Source organism: Chaetura pelagica, unplaced genomic scaffold, assembly GCF_000747805.2.
Source record: "Chaetura pelagica isolate M959 unplaced genomic scaffold, ChaPel_1.0 scaffold255, whole genome shotgun sequence".
NCBI lineage: Eukaryota > Metazoa > Chordata > Aves > Apodiformes > Apodidae > Chaetura > Chaetura pelagica.
This window is the reverse complement of record NW_009953311.1, coordinates 564,937-584,611: the sequence shown is the minus strand read 5'-3', so window position 1 is coordinate 584,611 and position 19,675 is coordinate 564,937. Positions and strand designations below refer to the sequence as shown.

Genomic DNA, 19,675 nt, shown 5'->3' with positions numbered 1-19,675 from the left:
GAAGCAAGCCTTACAATTAGCTATCAATTAAAAGTATCTGTGCTGCCTTACTTTTGAAGAATCACTTTTATTTAGAGAGATGTTCACTGTTTTGGGCAAGTAAGGTCTGCTGTTTAGGTTTTGGGTTGTTTTTTTTTCAGACTACATCCAAATAGCAAAAGCTTCAATCTGCTACTCTGACTTGTGAAAATAATACCTCAAACCCAAACCAATGAGCACTTTCCTTTATTTGCCAGACTCTGAAGAACTGCAACTTGTGACCATGTTAAACACACACTTCACTCAAAGAAACAGGTAATGCAGCTTTCAAATGTACAATGAAATAAGAGTCCCAACTGCAAATCATGTTGTATATTTTCCTTTTCACCATGGCAACATGGAGAGTTTGATATAATCTCTATATATACATTTTTAAACACTGTACTCGAACTTCATTTGAAGCCTTGTGGTGAAGTAGTGTAAGCCTTCACACAGTTTTCACAGAGGCACACTGGAACCTGTGATCCCAGTCTGCCAGTTATCTCCAGAACTGAACTCCACTAGCAGAGGGCTGCTGATCATTCCACACCAAACACCCAAACAACTTTTCCAGTAGGAACACTTTGTTTATCCACACCAGTATAAAACTGGTCTTCATAGCTACACCAAGAAAACTTTTAAGATACCGCCATCCACAACAGTTCTTCAAACTAAAGCTGGAAAATCCTCAGGATCATCAGGATTTGGAGCAACAAGCTGCACCTATAAAATAAGAAAGAAAGCTTTATAAAAACAAACACATTTCAAAAGCATCAGGCAGCTATGTATATGTATTTTACCCTGAAAAGAGTTCATTCCTCTATTAAAGTTAAATGCTTTGTATTGGTCACTGTCAGAAATGCTAAGCATTTATCACTGACATTATGACTACTATAATTATAGGTAAATTCATACTGAAGATCTACTGCCTGAGGAGGACCATAAGATCACAAGTTCTGCAGCACTGAGGTGAAGAAAAAAAAGTAAAGCAAGCTCACCCAAAAGACTGTTTTTAGAAGCAGCCTTATTTTTACATTCTAAGGCTACTGCATATATTGTAGTTTTAAATTCTATGCTGTTTTTATAAAGAGCCTTTTCATTCAGATGAAGCAAATTCAAATCACTTCCATATAATTCCGTAAATTCCTAATCTCAGAGTATTTTACTTATATTAGACAGAAGTAAGCCAAGATCTTCAGTTAATATGAAGAATAAATATGTCCTTAGTGCGCAAATTACTTTTGTTTTTTTAAAAACTTCAGTGGAAGTTTTTTTAATGGCTACATTGAACACTTATTCTGAAGAATGCTGTAGGATTGTTTTCATCTGTAGAATCCCAAAATTTCTGATCTCACTCTCAGTAATCAAAGTACCACAACTGTACTGTACTGATTTTTTTTTGCAAGGGATACAAGCCCTTGGATGTTTTTATTACTTCCCAATTTATATTAAAACTTATTGCAAGAATAAATCTTCATTGCCTCTTTGCCCCTAGCTACCAGTACAGCAACTAGTAATCGGGCCTTTTGAAATGTATGTGTTAAACATTGTGACTCTTAACTGGCATTTAATTGTAAGTCACATGTTATGGGTCAAGAACTCAAAATAATCAGGCCAACATACTATGAGACAGGAACTAGAAACAGTCTCTTACTACAGACATCAGTAATTCCACACAAAAGGGGGTTGAACATGCACACACCCCCAGCAACAACAACAACAAAATATCTTCAAGTTAACAAAACTAAAATCCATAAAAACCATTACCACTACTTGTGGTTGAGGTCCCATCTCCTCAACTCGTCTGCCACGACCACGACCACCTCGTGCTCCTCTTGATCCACGGCCAGGGCAAGGAAGACTCCCAAAATTGATATCCAACTGAGATGTTATGTCATTCACAGATCTTCGAAAGATATGAGAATCATCTTCAAAGTCTTCTTTTTGCAACTAAAAGGAAGATCTGGTTAATGCCTATATCCTCCACATACAGACTTCTCCCCTCCCTGATACATAAACACACACTTGTATTACAGACTAAGCAGCAGATAAATTAAGATGACATGCAAAATACTAGACAGACCTCAACTTTTACAGGGTTTTAACAGAGGTGAGGCAATTGTATCTTCCCAGATGCCTGGGATAGTTATTTGTTGGCTCAGAGAGTCCTGTCAACAGCTCTGTAACACTGAAGATTTTTCAGAAAGATCATCTATGAGGTTTCTAAGGGACAAGAGAAGCAAGCTTAAGTTACTTGCTCCTACAATGACCTTCAAGTAATGGTTAAAAGACCACAGTAAAAGCACAGTATTTGGCTTTTAAACCAATATGTCAGTCTATTTGTCTATACTATGGGACTCCTGTTGTTTTAATTCTATTCCTGGTAGCTACTGGATGTAAAGCAATTTCCCATGATAATTTTAATGTGCACTGTAGTAATGATAACATACATGTAAACTCATCCCATGCAGTGATCAGTTATGTTATTCAATGTCTAATTGAATTTGACTTGTTCACATTATGAAGTTCCTGTACCTCCTATTCTGTTTTGACAAGGTCCCTTGATAATGTCAAGCCAAGAAACACTATAGGCAAATAGAACAGAATGCACTCTTCAGGCACTTGCATGTGCTCTGCAGAGCTTGTGAAGGATTTTCTCTTCCCCTCTACCACCATCTTCAGTGAAAGAAAAGAGGATGATGGCAACTGTGACCACTAAAAAGGATGCAGGCCACCTCCATACTAGTGTCTGTCCCTAGAAGCACTCAATGACCTGAAGTAATTAAGGTTTAAAAAGCTACAAGTTTTGATGTTAATTTTATAACTAGAGAAAGAATAATATGTGTATTTATATATGCATGCAGAACTTAAGGATCAAAATTCCATCATGGCAGACTACAAGTACAGGCCCATACTTCTGTGACGCCCAAAATCTGTCATCTAAGTAAACAAGGATCTGTGAAAGAAGCCTTTCCTCCCACCCTAGTCATATCAATAAGCCATAAATTTTCCCTGAAATGTCAACCACAGTAATATGGTGGAATAAAAGTTAGAGAAGAAGGGGCAGGGGAAAGTACATTACTAAAAGAACATGCTCTCCAGAGTTACTTCTAAGAAGCAGAACCCTAAAACTGGAAAACAAAGTTCCTATATTCCAAGTGCACAATGAAAGCTGGGATCCAGCACTGATGAGAAATAGGAAACTGAGCAACCAAACTAACAGATGCCAAAACCCAAGTTTAATATATATACAATGCAAGTGTATATTGGCAAGTGAGCTAAACAGAATTCAAAGTTAGGGTAAGAAGTGCTAAGTAAACCAGTTTTTCTAGCAGCATTACCAGATATCTACATAGGTGGCAGCAGCAAGGGTATAGGTTTTATACTGCAAAGACTGAGCTACGAGGTAGAATAAATATTAAGTATTTGCATACAAAATAGGACTGATGATCTGAAAGAAGAAAATTAACAGACAATAAGCTTAAAGTAAGTTTTGGGGCACATATGTTATTACAGTAACAAAGTTTAGATACTGATTTCTAGTTAGTTCAGGTTATAATAAAACTAGTAGAAAAAGAATAGAGGTAATTTCCTAATCCTGGGTATAAAGCAGAGTTTACAGAATTCTGGAGGCAATGCTTACATCATTGCTATATTTTGACTTGTGAATCACCACTGCTTTGGAAGGAACAATGGATTCTGGCTTCCGGATGTTGAATTCAGGCTTTGGTCGCTTCTGTTGCTGAAGATTTTTCCACTCATCTAACGTCATTTCTTGAACTACTTCTTCCATTGGCTCTCCTTCAGCAACTCTAAAGGTTTATAGTTGTAAAGTAAAAACCATTAGCTTGCAACATGCCATGATGAACAAGAACACTAATCTCTAAAGTAAGGATACTAAACAGAACATTTGGAATGTTTCTCACTAAATTACTCTCCTCAATTTCCCTTACTCCCCACAGTAGCTAGATGTGCTAATTTTACATTAATGTAAGTTGGAAAATATACTAAATGGCCTGTTTGAAAATAGTCTTATGAACAAATGCTATCTCCAGCCTCCTGTAGTAAGTTCTAGTATTTATGCAGTCTCATCATAAATTCAAGAGCTTCATATTCTAGACAAAAACAGTTTGTCTTTTGATCTGGCATATTCTCAGCTCTACTGTTTAATAGTGAATCTACTCCTAGCAAATATAGCCATAGTAAAAAAAGCATACCAAGCAGTTTTAAAGCACCCCAATTGCATGGCTTTATTGACTCATACTGCAGGATGACAACCTAAGATGGATTTATATTTCAGTGCAGTCATCAAAATGATACACTCACCAAAAAAAAATAAAATCACAACATGGGATCTTCTTAATAATTAATATTTCCTTTGTTAATTTCACAAGATGCCTCTGATTTCTTTTGTCAGGTTTAGCAGTACACAGAGATTGTACCTGTCACCTAACAAAACCAGATTAATCTTAGTTCTGTTGTAATTCGCCGAATTCAGCTGCCGAAACACAGAAAGAACTGCCAGTAAGGCAGAAACTCTGAAGGACAGACCTCAACCCCGCAAAACCATGCAAGAGCATTACAGGTAACCCAGTCACGCTGAACTTCAGATTGATGGCATTTGTCCTTTCTGGAACAGTGTACTATTATAAGAAGACACATCAACAGTTTTGATTGGAAGAGATGTCACTGCTGGTAGGGTGGAACAACTCAACCTAGTAACATCTTGTATGTGGAAACAGGTGGAAAGACCACAATGGAACTGCAAGACAGATATGAGATCCAAAATACATGATCTACGTGGGAAAACTTAAAAAGGATGCTGAGGAAAAAATATACATAACACTGAAAAAGAAAAAACATAATGCATATCCATGATGGTAAGGCAAGACACTCAGGAGAAAAAAAAAACAACACAAAAACACAACAAAAGACATAGTGGCTTCTGTTTTCGAAGTATTGGAAAGACCATCAAGGCATACTGAAATCTCTACCAGTAGAAGGCATTCAAATGAACCAAACATGTATGAGAAGCAGCACAGGTATGGTCGGTCATGTCTTGGGTCAACAAGACCTCTCTCAGATCTAAATGTCTATGACTGTAAGACAAGAACAGGACATTTCATTACACAGCAACTTGACCTCACCAAAAAGCATTTGCAGGTTTTTGGTATTGCTTTGAAAAGTACGTATCTATCAAAAAGAACCTCTTGCCTGTTCTAAAGAAAGTACTGGTGGATTTCCACTACAAATGTTTCTTTTGTCACAACTGCAAAGTATGGTTTGATTTTTACTCTAAAGGATGGTTACAACTGCTAGGTTATTAACAACACAAATTTGTTTTAGGATCCTGAGACTCACTAGGGGAAACACCTCACATTATTTAAGCACAGCAACAAGAACCTGAATATGACATTTTGGGCAGAAACTTGATTGTAGCAGGTTATTTTGGGCATCCAGCCCAAATACTTTATGCATTACTTCGTACCTTCTAACCTTACGTATTTTGAGTAACTGCTTGGTGTGCATCTTCATTAATCAAGTTAATAAGCTCCTCAGCACACCAACAACAATGCTTACAAAATATTCCAGACACATATGCCCAGCCTCAGGACAGGAACAAACTGAATTCACAATGCAAGTACATACCAAAACACTGAATGGGACCCTTCATTAATGGTTGCTACTGCTTCAGTGCTTTCAACCCTCTAGCTATGTCTTGTTTACTGTGTATACATTTCTTGCAGGAACTGCTGTATGTGAACACATAATTATGCAAAAGAAGTGTGAATTGAAAGGAACTGCATTCAGATCAGTAGTTTGGCTAATTATTTTAATATTATTTTTAATTATAGTGGATCTTCACATCACTTTTTTTTTATTATTCAGCTGCACAAAGTGAATTTTTATTCAGCTTTTATCAATAAACTAATTACACAAATCTTCCCTATTAAATAAACATCATTCACAGGAGCATTGCCTTCAGTTATAGTAAAACCCAAAGCTAACCAACATTAAGACCAAGCGACAGCTATACAAGTTATCTATAGAAGAAAAACACCAAACTTAATACTTATGAATATCTGGCCTTGTCTATGAAAAGCTTTATGTCACTATTAGAACGAACAAAAACAAATGAGGTAAATAGCTCAGAAAACCTGAAAAGGAATTTTGAAAGTTTTCTATTAAGTGACCAAAAGCATACATAGCTCCTCCAAAAGAGTTAAGTCCTGTGTGAAGAAATTGAAGAAAAATCCACAGAATCAGGACTAGCTCTGCAAAAGCCTTTGATAGGAATCGATTAGAGTATGTGTCTTGCTGAAAAATAAGACAAATGTATTCATTTGAATTACCAAGTGGCAAAAGTGTGTTACATTGTTCAGACTATGAAAACAAGTCTAGCAATAAGTAGACGTGAGGTAAGTTCATATTGCTGTACTACTTATATAATTTATACTTATTGCTTGCAGCAAAACCCCACAACTATAAGCATGCAGTTTGGGATGCTATAAACACAAATAAGTATTGTTGATACACTCAAGGAAATGTGAAGGTACAGGAAAAAAAAAAATTATAAATTACATAAGTATTAAAGACACCCTTGTCCTGCAATGGATTTGCAAATGGAAGGTCAGGAACAATAATGTGGAGAGAGTCCTGAAGGCAGCCCACAGAAGACACAGAAGAGTTGCACTGAAATTAGTCAGTACTGGAAAGCTATGGAGTATCTCCATGCAGACATTATTCCCATCTTCCAGGAATACTTTTTTTTTCCTTTTAAATGGAAAAAGTCACAACAGTAAAGAGAATGAGGTAAGAAACAAGCCTTAGTTCTCCATCTCTTTCTCAATACAAGTACACAACTGCAATAAAGGAGAAGAAAATAGATTCCTTGGAGTTGTTGCATTTAAGAGTTGAAATGAGAACAATCCTAGTTTAAGCAAACACACACCTCTACACCATCAGTATCAAGGCTATAGCAAACACAGTACTTAGCCTAGCTAGAAGTCTTGCTGGTGTATGTTACCTGTCAGATGACAGCAACTCTGGGAGGAGCAGGAACAACCTATGCATACAAGACCTTAAAAGAACCTGAAGCCTGAAAACCATACCCCACCAGCTTTTGCTTTTAAACATTAGAATAACCAAAATAATTTCACCTTGTATGGTGAACACCATACCACCATACCAAGTTACCTAGGCACTATTCACACGTCTGTGCTATTTTAAAATATGGAGTCTCCAAGCTGACACTAGCCTCAAAGGTAAGTAATTCATATTTTGTATAAAGATATGTGAGTCTTCAGGACAATATTTACTGCACTGAAAAAAGTACACAATGCAGAATTTTGTACTTGCAGGTTACTTGCATATTTTCAACTTACAGCTTTCAGTATGCTATTCCTAAACAAAGCTTTAAAAACAAAACATGAAGATAAGCAAAATCTTCAAAAAGTCTCTGTCTGCCTGAATACCTAGTAATCTCTGAGAAAGTAAAAAGTACTTAAGACAAACAGATTCTGTCGGATGCCTTTGCTACTACATATGCTTCTTATGCTTTACACTCCAGAAGGAACTGATGTCAGGACACATCCACAAAGAGATTGAATTGGAGCTGAAGCAAATACAAGTCTGAAACAAGTAAAGGTACCAGTAGTTGACCAAAAAAGCTGAATAACTGTTGTAATATTTAGCTAATGCAGTGCATTTTTGATAGTTTATCTACACTACCCATCTAATATAAGTTAGTCCAGAAACAGATTTCTAGAAATTCAATCACAGCCATTCAGTTTCAGAGACATTTCCCCATGTATACAGATCTCTGCCTACATATTAAAATCTAGTTTAAAATTAAAATAATCAAAGATATATCAACTCAGCTTCTTACATGGCTATGTAACATGAACATGTAAAACTTTTTTTAGTCTAGTCAGATTTATAATCAAAGAACCAAGGCTGCAAATAACTGGAGCTGAATCACGAAGTAAAAAAGGCTTCAGAGCAAGCTAACTTCTCTCTACAGCAGAAAATTGCACTGACCCTCTCTCACTCATTAGGAGATATCCACCATATGCTCTTTGATTATTCTTTAAAGTCTCTTACTTGGACTAGATTATCCAGTTACTTTTTCTTAAGCTAGCGTTCATTTGTTGTGAAGTAAATTCTCACTGGACACTGCTAAGAATGAAAGCCAGAAGACACAGGGCAAATTTATCTACTTTCTTTCTTCTAAGGCTCCCTGCAATAACATTTGAAGTAAGTTTTCCAAGTTCTACAGAGGCTTTTCATTAATAGAAGACAACTGTATGGTACAGTGATTGATGAATATAGAATTAGAGAATTTTATCTTAATTTTTTATCTTAATTGTTTGTATCAATGCATAGGCACCTTGAATACCTTTTTCTCACACAGAACTTCACCAAGGGTAGTTTTTACAAATTAGCCAAGTAATAGAGAGTATGTAGCTCCTTCTTAAATTATCACCAGATCTTAGGAACTTAAGCATCACTGGGCAATTAAATGCAAACTGCAGCTGTATAAATAAACCTTTAGTCTGAACTAGGGATCCATTTTCTTAACTCACAAGTATAGACAAATTTTTTCTATTTTTAAATATGTGCACTAGCAAAATTTCACAGTTCATATTTCAAGTGTGCCTCCCAATATAGGTGTATCAGTAACAGTCAATTGTTCTCTTTGCATTTAGAAAGAAAATATTTTAGTCAGACCGTACTTGTTCAGAGGCTCTCCTTCAGATGTCCCTGGCTGCTCAGCTGTTTTTGCTGTCTCTTCCACAGGAGCAGTCTGTTCCATCGCACTAAAACAGTGGAACAAAAAAACCCATCAAGTCTGTCACATTGGAAAAAACCTTACAGATTAAGACATCTCTTTTTATCCAGAATTCCTTGAGAGAGGAAAAAAAAAGAGACAATATCCAATATCACAAGCAGAAAGTAGACCTACTAAGCGATTAGCTGAGTGATTAACAAAATGAGAAGATTAGGAAAATCTGACTTGAGTATTTTTAATTTAAAAAGTGTAAAGCATGAATGAAGACAGAAAATTAAATCTTGAATACTAATTTCAGTACTAGATTACATGGTATCACTGATGTTTGGGTTTGGCTTTGTTTCTTTTCAACTATTACAACAGTAAAATTCATACTCTCAAGTTCCTGTTTTCTGCACAGATTGGTTCACTGCTAAATGGGAGCAGCAGCATACTTACTTTCATCTACTGGTAGGCACGCATATTCAAAATTAACACCTTCTAGTTTAATGCATCATTGGGCAGAATTAAGACACAAACATGCTTTTAGAATTATTTAGACAACTCCAGTTCACCACATGCACCATATCACAAGAAAGCATCAAATAGCTCATGTTTATATCTCATGTTCTGATACTATTGAACTAAAAAAAACCTTAGTGAGAATAAATGTAAGTGATCTTTAAACTCCTGTACTTTACAAAGTTCATACAACCTTCTCTGAAAACTACAAAAGCCAGTTTAGTTCTTTTGGTCAGCTAGTTTTGTGTTATCAGCTCAGAACTATGTTAACCTAAATCCTTTGTTTTGAAGAGCCAGAGTGCCTAACCAATCTTTTAGTATGAAATATTATAGAAGAGATAAAAGCTAGTACAACCTTTCAGAAGAACTTGGAGCATCAAGCTCCAAAATTATCACCCATCAAGGCTGTATATTTCAGTCTTTCAACCAGATTGCCTGAATCCATTATGCAAGTTTTAAAAACATTTTATTTTTAAAACAATGTTGTGAATGTGTATGTGGTCAAAGGTATTTCCTTTAAGTTCAAAGTGCTGCCTTTTCTCTGTTCTTATCAGTCTTCAATTACAGCATTCTAGATGCACACGAGAACAGAAGCAACCGGAAGGGTAGCATACTAAATTGGACGTTCCCAAATATTTTTTTCTCTAAATGAGCCTTAGTAAGCCATCACATTCTGTTACTGGTTCTCCTGTGCACTTAAAAAAAGTATTTGTGGTAAAGTAAGCTAAACATTACCTCCAAAGCCACATTGAACTTTATTACAGCTTTGCAGTTTTGAAGTTATGCATAAAACTTGAGAAAGGAAGACCAGACTAACAGAGTTTCAATCTTTTAATTAGCATTTTGTAGCAATGCCATTAAATACCAGAGTCCCACCTACCTGCCTATTGAGAAAAGTCAGAACTTATTTCAGTTCAAAGACAACTTGGCCCCAGTCAAAAGTCTTAATTGAAGAAACATCACCATGCCTTTGCTGCAATTTTATCTCACCAACATGAAGGAGATGAGTTCACAGTACTGTAAAACTATGTTCATCACAACTGATAGAAAGCAAGGCTTATAAAGCTCAAAATGAACATGAAACTGATGAACAAAAAATAGGCGGGCTGTGGAAAATTATGATCTGTGGTGAACACAAGTATAAACTGTTGTACTTTGTTTCATCTTTAAGTGCTCCCCAGTTGCAAGCTCCACCTCCACCCTTTTTGCCACCTGCTGTCATTCCTCTAGAGAACCAGAGTTCTTTAAGTGCTTTTTTTTCTATTGGGACCTCAAACTATAAAATCAGTGTTGACTTTTTGCCAGTCAACTTGGATACAGAAGGAGGGAACTGAACACTTAAGAGACACTACTGCAGTGCTGTTGTTTACTTATACACCACATAAGAATCAGCACGCTGAACACTTACATTTTATCATTCCCACTCTGTCTTTCAAATTCCCGTCTTCCTCTTTGGTCAAAGCCATTGAAACTTCTGTTTACTCCACCACCTCTTCCTCTACCTCGTATTCCACCTCTTCCTCTACCACGACCTCTTAGTGGCTTCTCACGGTCTAATCTTTCAACTGGTCTAAAAAACAAGATTTCTAGTCAGATTTTGCTTCCTACAGAACATGAAACGGGAAAAAAATTCATATGGTTGTATGTGCAGCTGTGAGAGACATCAGTATGAGAGATACTGCACAATTTTGCGTGCATCCTTACACTGCACACAGTACAGTTGTATTCATTTTTTCGTTAAAAGGACAAACTGAACTCAGGAGGTATTACAGAAATACAAATTTCAGGTGTTTTTTGATAACACTGAAAACACTAGAGAAGTTAAATAAAATACTATAAAACTGTCAAATCTTCTGCAACTTTACCAGGCAATATTTCCACTGTCTAAAGCCAGTTTTAAATGCAACTGCTAAAAATCGCAGGGGACTTGTTAAACATTAACTGCTGTGGTGTAAAGTAAGAACAGTCACGCTCTCAAACATTAAAAAATACAGGTGGAATTTTCTAATACTGACAAAGAACACAAACTTTACATGCATTAATTGTCTAAACAGTAAATAGCATGACCACGTTTTCTTTCCAGTTTGAACAATAAAACTAATTCAACTTGGAACTTGGACCCCATGTTCTGCAAGCTCAGAAATTAACTTCTGTTACAGACTAGGGTTGTTTTCAGATCTTTGCTTTTCAGTTTTGCTTTACATTTCCAACATTTAATAAAACGGCTCCAAATCCATCCACGAGGAAGCTGAAATCACAGTTCTGATGGGCATGAACTAAGTAGTCTTGCAACAAATCTACTCATTACTAACTTTCAAGTCACATCTGGCTACTAGATCTGTTCTAAGAAGGTTGTCTTTCTCTTCCAAGCCCTGTGCAGATCCTCCAGGAGGCACCTTACTTCTCCCTGTATGATACATACCTTTCCACTGTGAATTCCACTTGTCTTTCTGCGTCATAGGAACGGTATTCCCTGAAAGATGGTCCCCACTCAGTTTTGTCTTGTTTCAACTCTGCTGCTCTGTTATTGAATCCTTGCTGTTCTCCCCGCTTAGGTGCTCGCTTCTGGCCTACACACACACATATAGATTACTAACATTTTAAAAATAACTGAATTGCAGTTACCAAACTACTGAAACGAGTTGAATACACCTTACAGTCTTCTGCTTCATCCTCTCTAATCCAAAGTCCACCAAAATATTAAAAGGTCTTACAGTTAATATTGCCAGACACTACCTGTTCTAAAGATGTCTACTTATTTTTCCTTCTGTATTGATGAGCCCATCCCAGGCAAAAATACGATGGCTGTTGATGGAGCTTAGACATTTCCAGAAGACCAGGCTAAAGAAAAAACTAATTTTGCTCGCATTAAATCACAGAAATGGAGAAAAAACCCTGTTTCTTTCATATTCTCTCAAAGATCTTGCCAGTGTACTACAGTACAAGACAGAGCAGCTTCAACAGAAGACATTAATTCCAAGATGGCTGCAATGAAGGTGGGGAAACGAGAGGGACCATTAGGACAGAACTTAGTTGTTGATTGCCAGACAACACACTTGCTGCCAGATGAGCTAATTTTAGGAGTCTGAGCCTGCACCTCTACTTCAAGCTCACAGCTATGGTATCCAATAAACAGAAGAGGCTCACCTCCATTAGTTTTCTATGGAGGAGAGGACGATTCCACAAAATTACAAGTCACTGGGTAGCAGAAAACCCAGACAGTTAAAGTAAAAAGGCTCCAACACCACTGATTGATTCTAGAATGTCAACACATTCTAAGATTAAAAGTATTTAAGCTTTGGGGGGTTTTGTTCAGTCATTGTCAGCATTAAGAAGGAGAAACTGAGCAGGGTTAATGCAGACACTGTGTTTGTAAGAGAATAAACTGAGGTTATCCACTCAACCCATACACATCTAGCATATGATTAAAGTTCATTATGTGCTTCCTTCCCCATTCTCCCAAATTTTACATTCTATTGAGGACAAAGTTCTCCAGAATCAAGCAAGCCTTCTCTGTCTGCTAGCCCCTATACTTTTACTATTGGCTGAAAAAGGTGCTGGCTTAAGTCAAGCAGGCAAGGAACTACAGAAACACTGCTCTCAGACCAATAAAAGTGAGTTGTTCTTTCCACAAGAAGTACCTGTGCAATGCTGAGCCCAGTCACTGAACTTAGATTAGTGGACAAGTGACAGTCCTGGATACTGTGCCTCTGCAGCTACCACATAAAAAGAGAAAAAGTCTATTCTATGTAACAATGTTAAGATACAAATTAATTCATAGCTCCATAGAAATGCTCCTAAAAGATCACTGATTAAAGATGAGGTTGAAAGCATGAAGTGTGTCACACCATCTTTAAAAAGAAAACTTCAAACAACTATCTACTCAGTAAGTAAGGTAGGAAAGTCATAAAATACAGTTTTTTGTTGTGCAGTAGGGGTAGTCATATCTGTAAACAGAAACTAGTTTTATTTATGCTGCAGAACCAACCCTAACTATGGTTTTCTATGAACTAAAAACTACTTGACATAATACATTCCAGTAATTCTCTCTTCTTTGGATTTGGAGTTGTTCAGTCCTTAAAGCAGCAAGCATTTATGAATCCCCAAAAGGACAACTTTTGAAATCAGTTTGAGTAAGCTTTTCAAACAAGTATACTTTAATAAAATGCAGAATTATATGCAATACAGAATTGTACATGCTGTTGGAAATCATGTCTGCTCTATGCACATAAAAGTACACCATCAACTGTAACTGTTAATAGTGTTAATTCCAAATTGGAATCTTGCTGTGGAAAAAATGAATACTCATTTGTGACCTCATTTTCTTTCTTTTTTTTTTAATCTGAAAGTAAAACTGCAATACAAGAGTGCATTTAATTTTTTTTTAGCTTCTCACTGACTGTTTATTCCAGAGTAACTTAGCAAGAGTGCAGTAGTCAGAGGCCACCTTCCTTACATTATTAGTATTAAACATAATTTCACCTTCAGATTCTAAGAGCTGCTTAGAACTTGTAAAGCAATGCCAAAAAAATGAAGACAAAAGAAACTTATATATTCTGGTTCTGTTACCTAATACCACTTAAAAGTACTTCAAAACATGTCTTCTTGCCAGATATGCTGATGTATTACATGTCACTAGCACTGACCATGCCTGACAAAGCAGTCAGCTCTACTCTGATTACAGTGCAAGGCTATTTCACTCTGATTCTAACAGGTGGCTATAATTACTGCAGACAGAATATTATTATTACCTGTATAAAAACATTTTTAGCTGGTTTGGCAGACATACAGCAGCAGATTAAAATTATATGCAGCAACTACAGCTCTCTAATAAACCAAGTCACCCTGAGGGTAGAAGCTTGTAACCTGTTCGTAATCCGCTCAAATACCAGCATAACTTTCAGTTCTGCATGTAAGGGCAAACTAAATGGAGCTTGGGAACAGTAATAGCACCAGATACCCAGTTTTAATCCTCTGCCATACATGTGCCCCAATGCATACTCATTTTTACTTAAGTAGTTCAAGGGCCACCTGCACTTTGGGGGAAAAAAATCAAATTTAAAAAAAAAACAAAACAAACCACAAGCAATCTTGTGTAGTGCTGCCACAACAGCTTTCACTTAAAAATAACTGGGCTACGCTTTGAATGCCTATTAATTACCTCTCCCCATACACACAAATCTTGTGTGCTTTTTTGCATATATAGACTCATATGCAGGTTATCTTTTAAATTACAAAAAATAATCCGGAGTTTTGCAGATCACTACTTGAGGTCTTACAAACATCATGCTGTAAACTGAGGATCACTTTTTCCTGGTTACCAAGCTCAGCCTCTCCTTAAGGTCATAAGAGGAATAAAACCCAACTCAGAATCCAGCTGACAACGTACCCAAGACCAAGTCATCTCACCAAAACAGGGGGTACTCAACAGTTCGAATAACTCCAAGATCTCTTTCCTAACCTCCACTAGTTGCTCTGCAGTATAGATTGCAATGCTGCCCCCCACCTGGATCCATGTTCTCTCATACATATTGCTTTACATTTACTGATGGGGAATTTTCTCTGTGATGTTATAGCTCATTTACAATGTGCTATTTGTCATTGCCCTCCCCTGCAACTCTTCTTCTACTGGGGTAAATACCATTGTACCAGTGGACTTTGGTTATTTATCCTTCTCAGAGCTCTTTTAGCAGTCTTCCCACCTACCTACATATACACAAAATAAAAAGTATAAACAATGGTTAGAATTTTCCATTTCAGACAAGTTTCAACTGCCTTATAAATGTTTAAAACAAAGCTTATAGCAGCACAATCACTCATCCTAAATTTAAATCTCTTTCCACTTACTCCAAGAGACCCTCTTTCCTCTGCTTTCAGCTTAAAAGGTCATTTCTAAATGGAAAAAATCTGAGCCTCAGGAAACAATGTAATGGAAATTCAGAGGACATAAAGTACAAAACCCAAGCAGGAATACTGCTTCAGCTAATCTAGAATGAGGCAAGTGGAGAATTCATGCTATAATTCAAGGATTTTTGTGATTAATTATGGTTGCATGCGAAGACACTACTTTATTACCGTATCAGTAGCACAATAATACCTACACATGGACAACTGATGTTCCTTTACAATAAAGCTGTGTAACTGCAAACAGTAAAAGACATTTCACACTCTTGTACTTATTTTGCTATATTTCAGAGTATAGCAGATTAAAGACTGCACAATCAATTTTACTTTCTTCCCATATGTATGTCCACGCCATTTTAATTCCAGATATCAAACAATTAATTTCGTGAATTAAAGTGTGGGTAATTACACAATGTGCAGAATACTACCACAGTATCCCAAAATACAAAAAAAAAAAAAAGCTTCATCTGTTGCATGATATACATCAAAGACATAGTGAGTTAGACTCTACTCTGTGGTATTACTTTTCATGTGTGCCAGTACTCAATTACCGAATTGCCTACTTCAGCTTTTCTATGGACAATCCTTATGACTATATACCTGAAAAAAGAGCAGAATATAGGATTTAAAAATAAGAAAATTGCAGCTGCTGTGAGATTTAATTCCACACAAACATTCTGTCCCATATTAACTTAAAAAACATAACTAAAAAAATCAAACGTGTAGAACTATTTCTAAAATGTTGCACAAGTCATCAAATGAACATGAAAGAAGAAAACCTTTTAGAGGTATTGGCAACAAAGGTTTAGAGATTTCAACAGAACAGAGCTTATTACTGCATGATCAACAAATTTAATTTGCCTGGACCAGCAGAGAATGCAAGCTCTGCAACTGGGCCTTTTGAATAAAGAGCTGGCAAATGCAGTTTGACCATTGTGCTAAGAATGAACTGAGTTAACAGTAAGTGCTGCAATTAAAAGAGCTGTAATACTTACAAACAGCCTTTACCCACATCTTCAGCATACAGACTATAAATTACAAAATACCACCATCAGTAAAAGAGAAAAAAATCATTAAGGTCAAAAGAGTAGGTTTTGGTACACAACTAAATAGGAGTCAATTTTCTTCTTAAAGGAAGACTGGAAAGTAGTAATGGTTTATCAATTCATAATAGACTGGAATCTTAAAGGTTTAAGTAGTACATTATCTTAGGAGGTTTGTTTCAAATTGGAAACATCTCCAGGAAGTAAGAAAAAAATTCTTCAAAAGGCACTAAAGAACTGAATTTTAAAAAGGTGACTTATGGAACTCTGTGAGCCTTCCACTCTAACAGCAAACATAAAAACAAAAGTTGTTCAGACTGCTGTAAAACTTCATATATTCCAAGATCAAAGACTAGGCTTACTTTTAGCCTAAAACAAAAATCATGGAACTTCTAACAAGGCTTTTAGTGACCTTAACAAGCAAAACACTCTAGAAACTAGACAAAAGAGTTTGGAGGACAAGGACCACGAAGACGATCTAACGGCTAGAAAGCCTACCCTATAAAGGAACTAGGTCTCTTCCTGGAGAAGAAAGGGTTTGGTGGGGACCACATCACAGTATTCCAGTGCTTGAAGAGAAGCTACATAGAGGCTGGAGACTTACTCTGCACAAGGAGCCACACGGAGAATACAAGGGACAACAGGTACAAGTTGCGCAAAGAGAGGTTTACATCTCAGTGTCAGAAATAAATTTGTAACAGTCATTCACTGGAACAACCTCCCTACAGATGTGGTGGAGTCCCCATTACTGAAGGTTTTCAAGATGCAACCAGACAGGTCAGTGGAAGATCTCCTCTAGACTCCCTTTCCCACAAAAGACGGGACCAGACAACCCTTCTGGGATGTTCAACTTGGATTGTTCTGTGATGAATCTAGGAACACTTAGTACAATACAGACTGAAATAATACCAGAACCTGATTCAGCTGTTCAGATGCACTTAGATGCTTCTTTACAGTGTTAATTGCTAATCAGTGAAATTAAATTTGAGGGAGTTATTGCTGACATCTGAAAAAAACCCAAAAAAACAACCCCAAACAAAAAAAAACAAGTCAAAACAAAAAAACTATGAAAGACTAGAAATTCAGTTTGTTTGTTTGTTCAATACAAGTTTAGTCATTAGTTTCACAATTTAGTAATTTTAATACGTATTATTTATATCCTCAAAGAGAGGAGCATTCTTCTAGCAAGGCATCCATGATTAGCAGCTTTATGCCAAACTGAGCTGGTACAAGGCCCTTCCCAAGAGGTTACTCATTCCCAACCATTAATCTGATAGTGACCTGAATTTTTTACTGTGTCCAGAAGTTTCCTGGTTGAATCCTGTAATATAAATCAACTTTGTACGGTGCACAGAAAAAAATACCCCCCCTCTTCCAAAAAAATCCCTAGGTTTTTCCTTCAACCCACCCTTGCTTTGTATTTGTCAGTTGCACCATCTCTGTACTTGTCCCAAGCCAGAGGGTGATCTCTATCCTTCAGAGCAGGCTTGCTATAACAGCACATCCAGACAGGTCCAAGTTTCAACTCTCTGCCCTAGTTTAGCATTCCAAGCACTATACATTTACAGTCCTTAAGCCCAAGACATACACGTACAGCCATATGCATACACACACAAAATCCAGAATAGCCACTTTCTTTAACTAAGTGTGGCATTTTTCAGAGCAAATAACTCCTCTCAAGAGAAATGTAAATTCACATTCACGAATGCTACTACCACTCAGCAGTCTACTGTATTTTAAATTAGCAGGAAATTAAAACAAGGTGCACATGCCTGACATCTCTATACAAAGAAATTATGTTTCTTAATATCAAGATAGCAGAAAAGACAAGCAAGGGTCACTGCGTATCCCCACAAAATTACACTCACATCTTGCATGATTAAGATGCTTATAGACAAGCAGGAGGACGTAAAGGATACTCTTCACACATTTCCACACTTCTGCTAGGCAACTGATAATCTCCAGTTCTTGTGCAAGAACTTCTTCATCAAAACTTCAGACTCTGCTGTTCACTCAACAGGTTATTTTGCCTTCTCTTGATATCCAGGGCAACATATCCTTTAAATAAAATAAACTTGTAACCAGTGTATTGGTCTTACAGGCAGTAATATGACAAAGTCACACAACTGCAGCAGAATCTCAAAAGAATTTCATACAACTGTCCAAGGAGAAAGTGACAAACTTGTTAAGATCGTCCTCTACAAAGATGCTAATTAACTAGTGCACATTTCGTACTGGAAGTTTCTCAGTTCCACAAGGTCAAATAATCTGCTGTTGGAGAAGTGCAAGACTGTAGGTCTAAACAATAGAACTGGCAACGACTTCATGAAGAAATACCCCCAAACCAAAGGCCGTGCCTTTTCCGCAGGACATCAAAACACACAATTCAGTTATTACAACTTTAACAGAAGCTTCTACTACAGGAAGAAACTGGCATCTTTAGAACAGTTGATAAGTTAAGCTTCGCTGCCCACTGTAGGAGAATGGGAATTCGCAACAACTCAGCAAGGTAAAATCGGAGTCTCCTATGCATACATTCTCAATATTTGGAACCACTATCCAGCTCTCAGATAATACAGATAGAGAATCCAGGAACCCAGAACTCAACATCAGGTAAGCAGTAACAAGAACGCTCACTAAAACAGCTACAAATGCATGGAGCTATAGCCCACCAAAGCCTTCTGCTGTGAAAACGTCCTGATATAAAAGTCAGCTGGCTCCCTATTCCCCCAAGAAACATTTAGCATCAAAACCTGGCAGCTGACAAACAACCTAGACTGCTCCTGACCAGAAAGCTGAAGAGCCCCGCCCACGTCGAAATAAGTTTTTGCGAAGAAGCTGAAGTGCCAGAAGCCTCACAGGTATCGAGCCAAGAAGCCTGGAAGGGTCAAACACTAGAGGAAAATGGCAAGGATGACAGGCAATGAAATGCATCAACAGGGACGCTGAATGACAATGAAAGCTGAAGATGCTGCCGTGGAAGGGATCAGGCTCTTTCATTTGTCTCTCAGAAGTATTTCTCAAATTTTCACTTACACGTCCAGAGGCCCATTTCCTTTTCGAAGCCTTCTGACTGGCAGAGCTCCGCCAGACCGCCTCGGGAGCAGGCTTAAGCACAGGCACCTGGAGCAACGCCTCTGTTGTTTCGCAGAATCATAAAACTTTAAAGATCATCTAGTTCCAACCACACCGCCATAGGCAGGGACTCCTTCCACAATACCAGGCTGCTCCAAGGGAACTTCCAAGTATGCAGTCACGCCCAAACTACAATAAACTGTCTTTTCCCCCCGACGCTACTACCTGCACGCCACACCACGGCTGCCAAAAGTCAGGGCAAACAGGGAGGCAGCGGCCGCGCCGCGGGGCAGGGCTGCCCGCACCGGCAGCGCCCCGCAGGACCTCAGTGCCCAGAGAAAGC

The 19,675-nt window shown here is 37.4% G+C and overlaps 1 protein-coding gene across 1 annotated transcript in view; it reads right to left on the bottom strand.

The window, feature by feature from the left end:
* Window positions 1-610: 610 nt before the first annotated feature.
* HABP4 (hyaluronan binding protein 4) overlaps window positions 611-19,675 on the bottom strand; it is a 21,008-nt gene continuing 1,943 nt past the window's right edge. The window contains exons 2-7 of the mRNA XM_009998075.1: window positions 11,712-11,880; window positions 10,719-10,880; window positions 8,754-8,837; window positions 3,662-3,830; window positions 1,786-1,968; window positions 611-741 (exon numbers count right to left, since the gene is read on the bottom strand). Coding sequence (XP_009996377.1) covers window positions 685-741; window positions 1,786-1,968; window positions 3,662-3,830; window positions 8,754-8,837; window positions 10,719-10,880; window positions 11,712-11,880 — 824 coding nt within the window. The 3' untranslated portion in view covers window positions 611-684. The remainder of the gene's footprint in view (window positions 742-1,785; window positions 1,969-3,661; window positions 3,831-8,753; window positions 8,838-10,718; window positions 10,881-11,711; window positions 11,881-19,675) is intronic.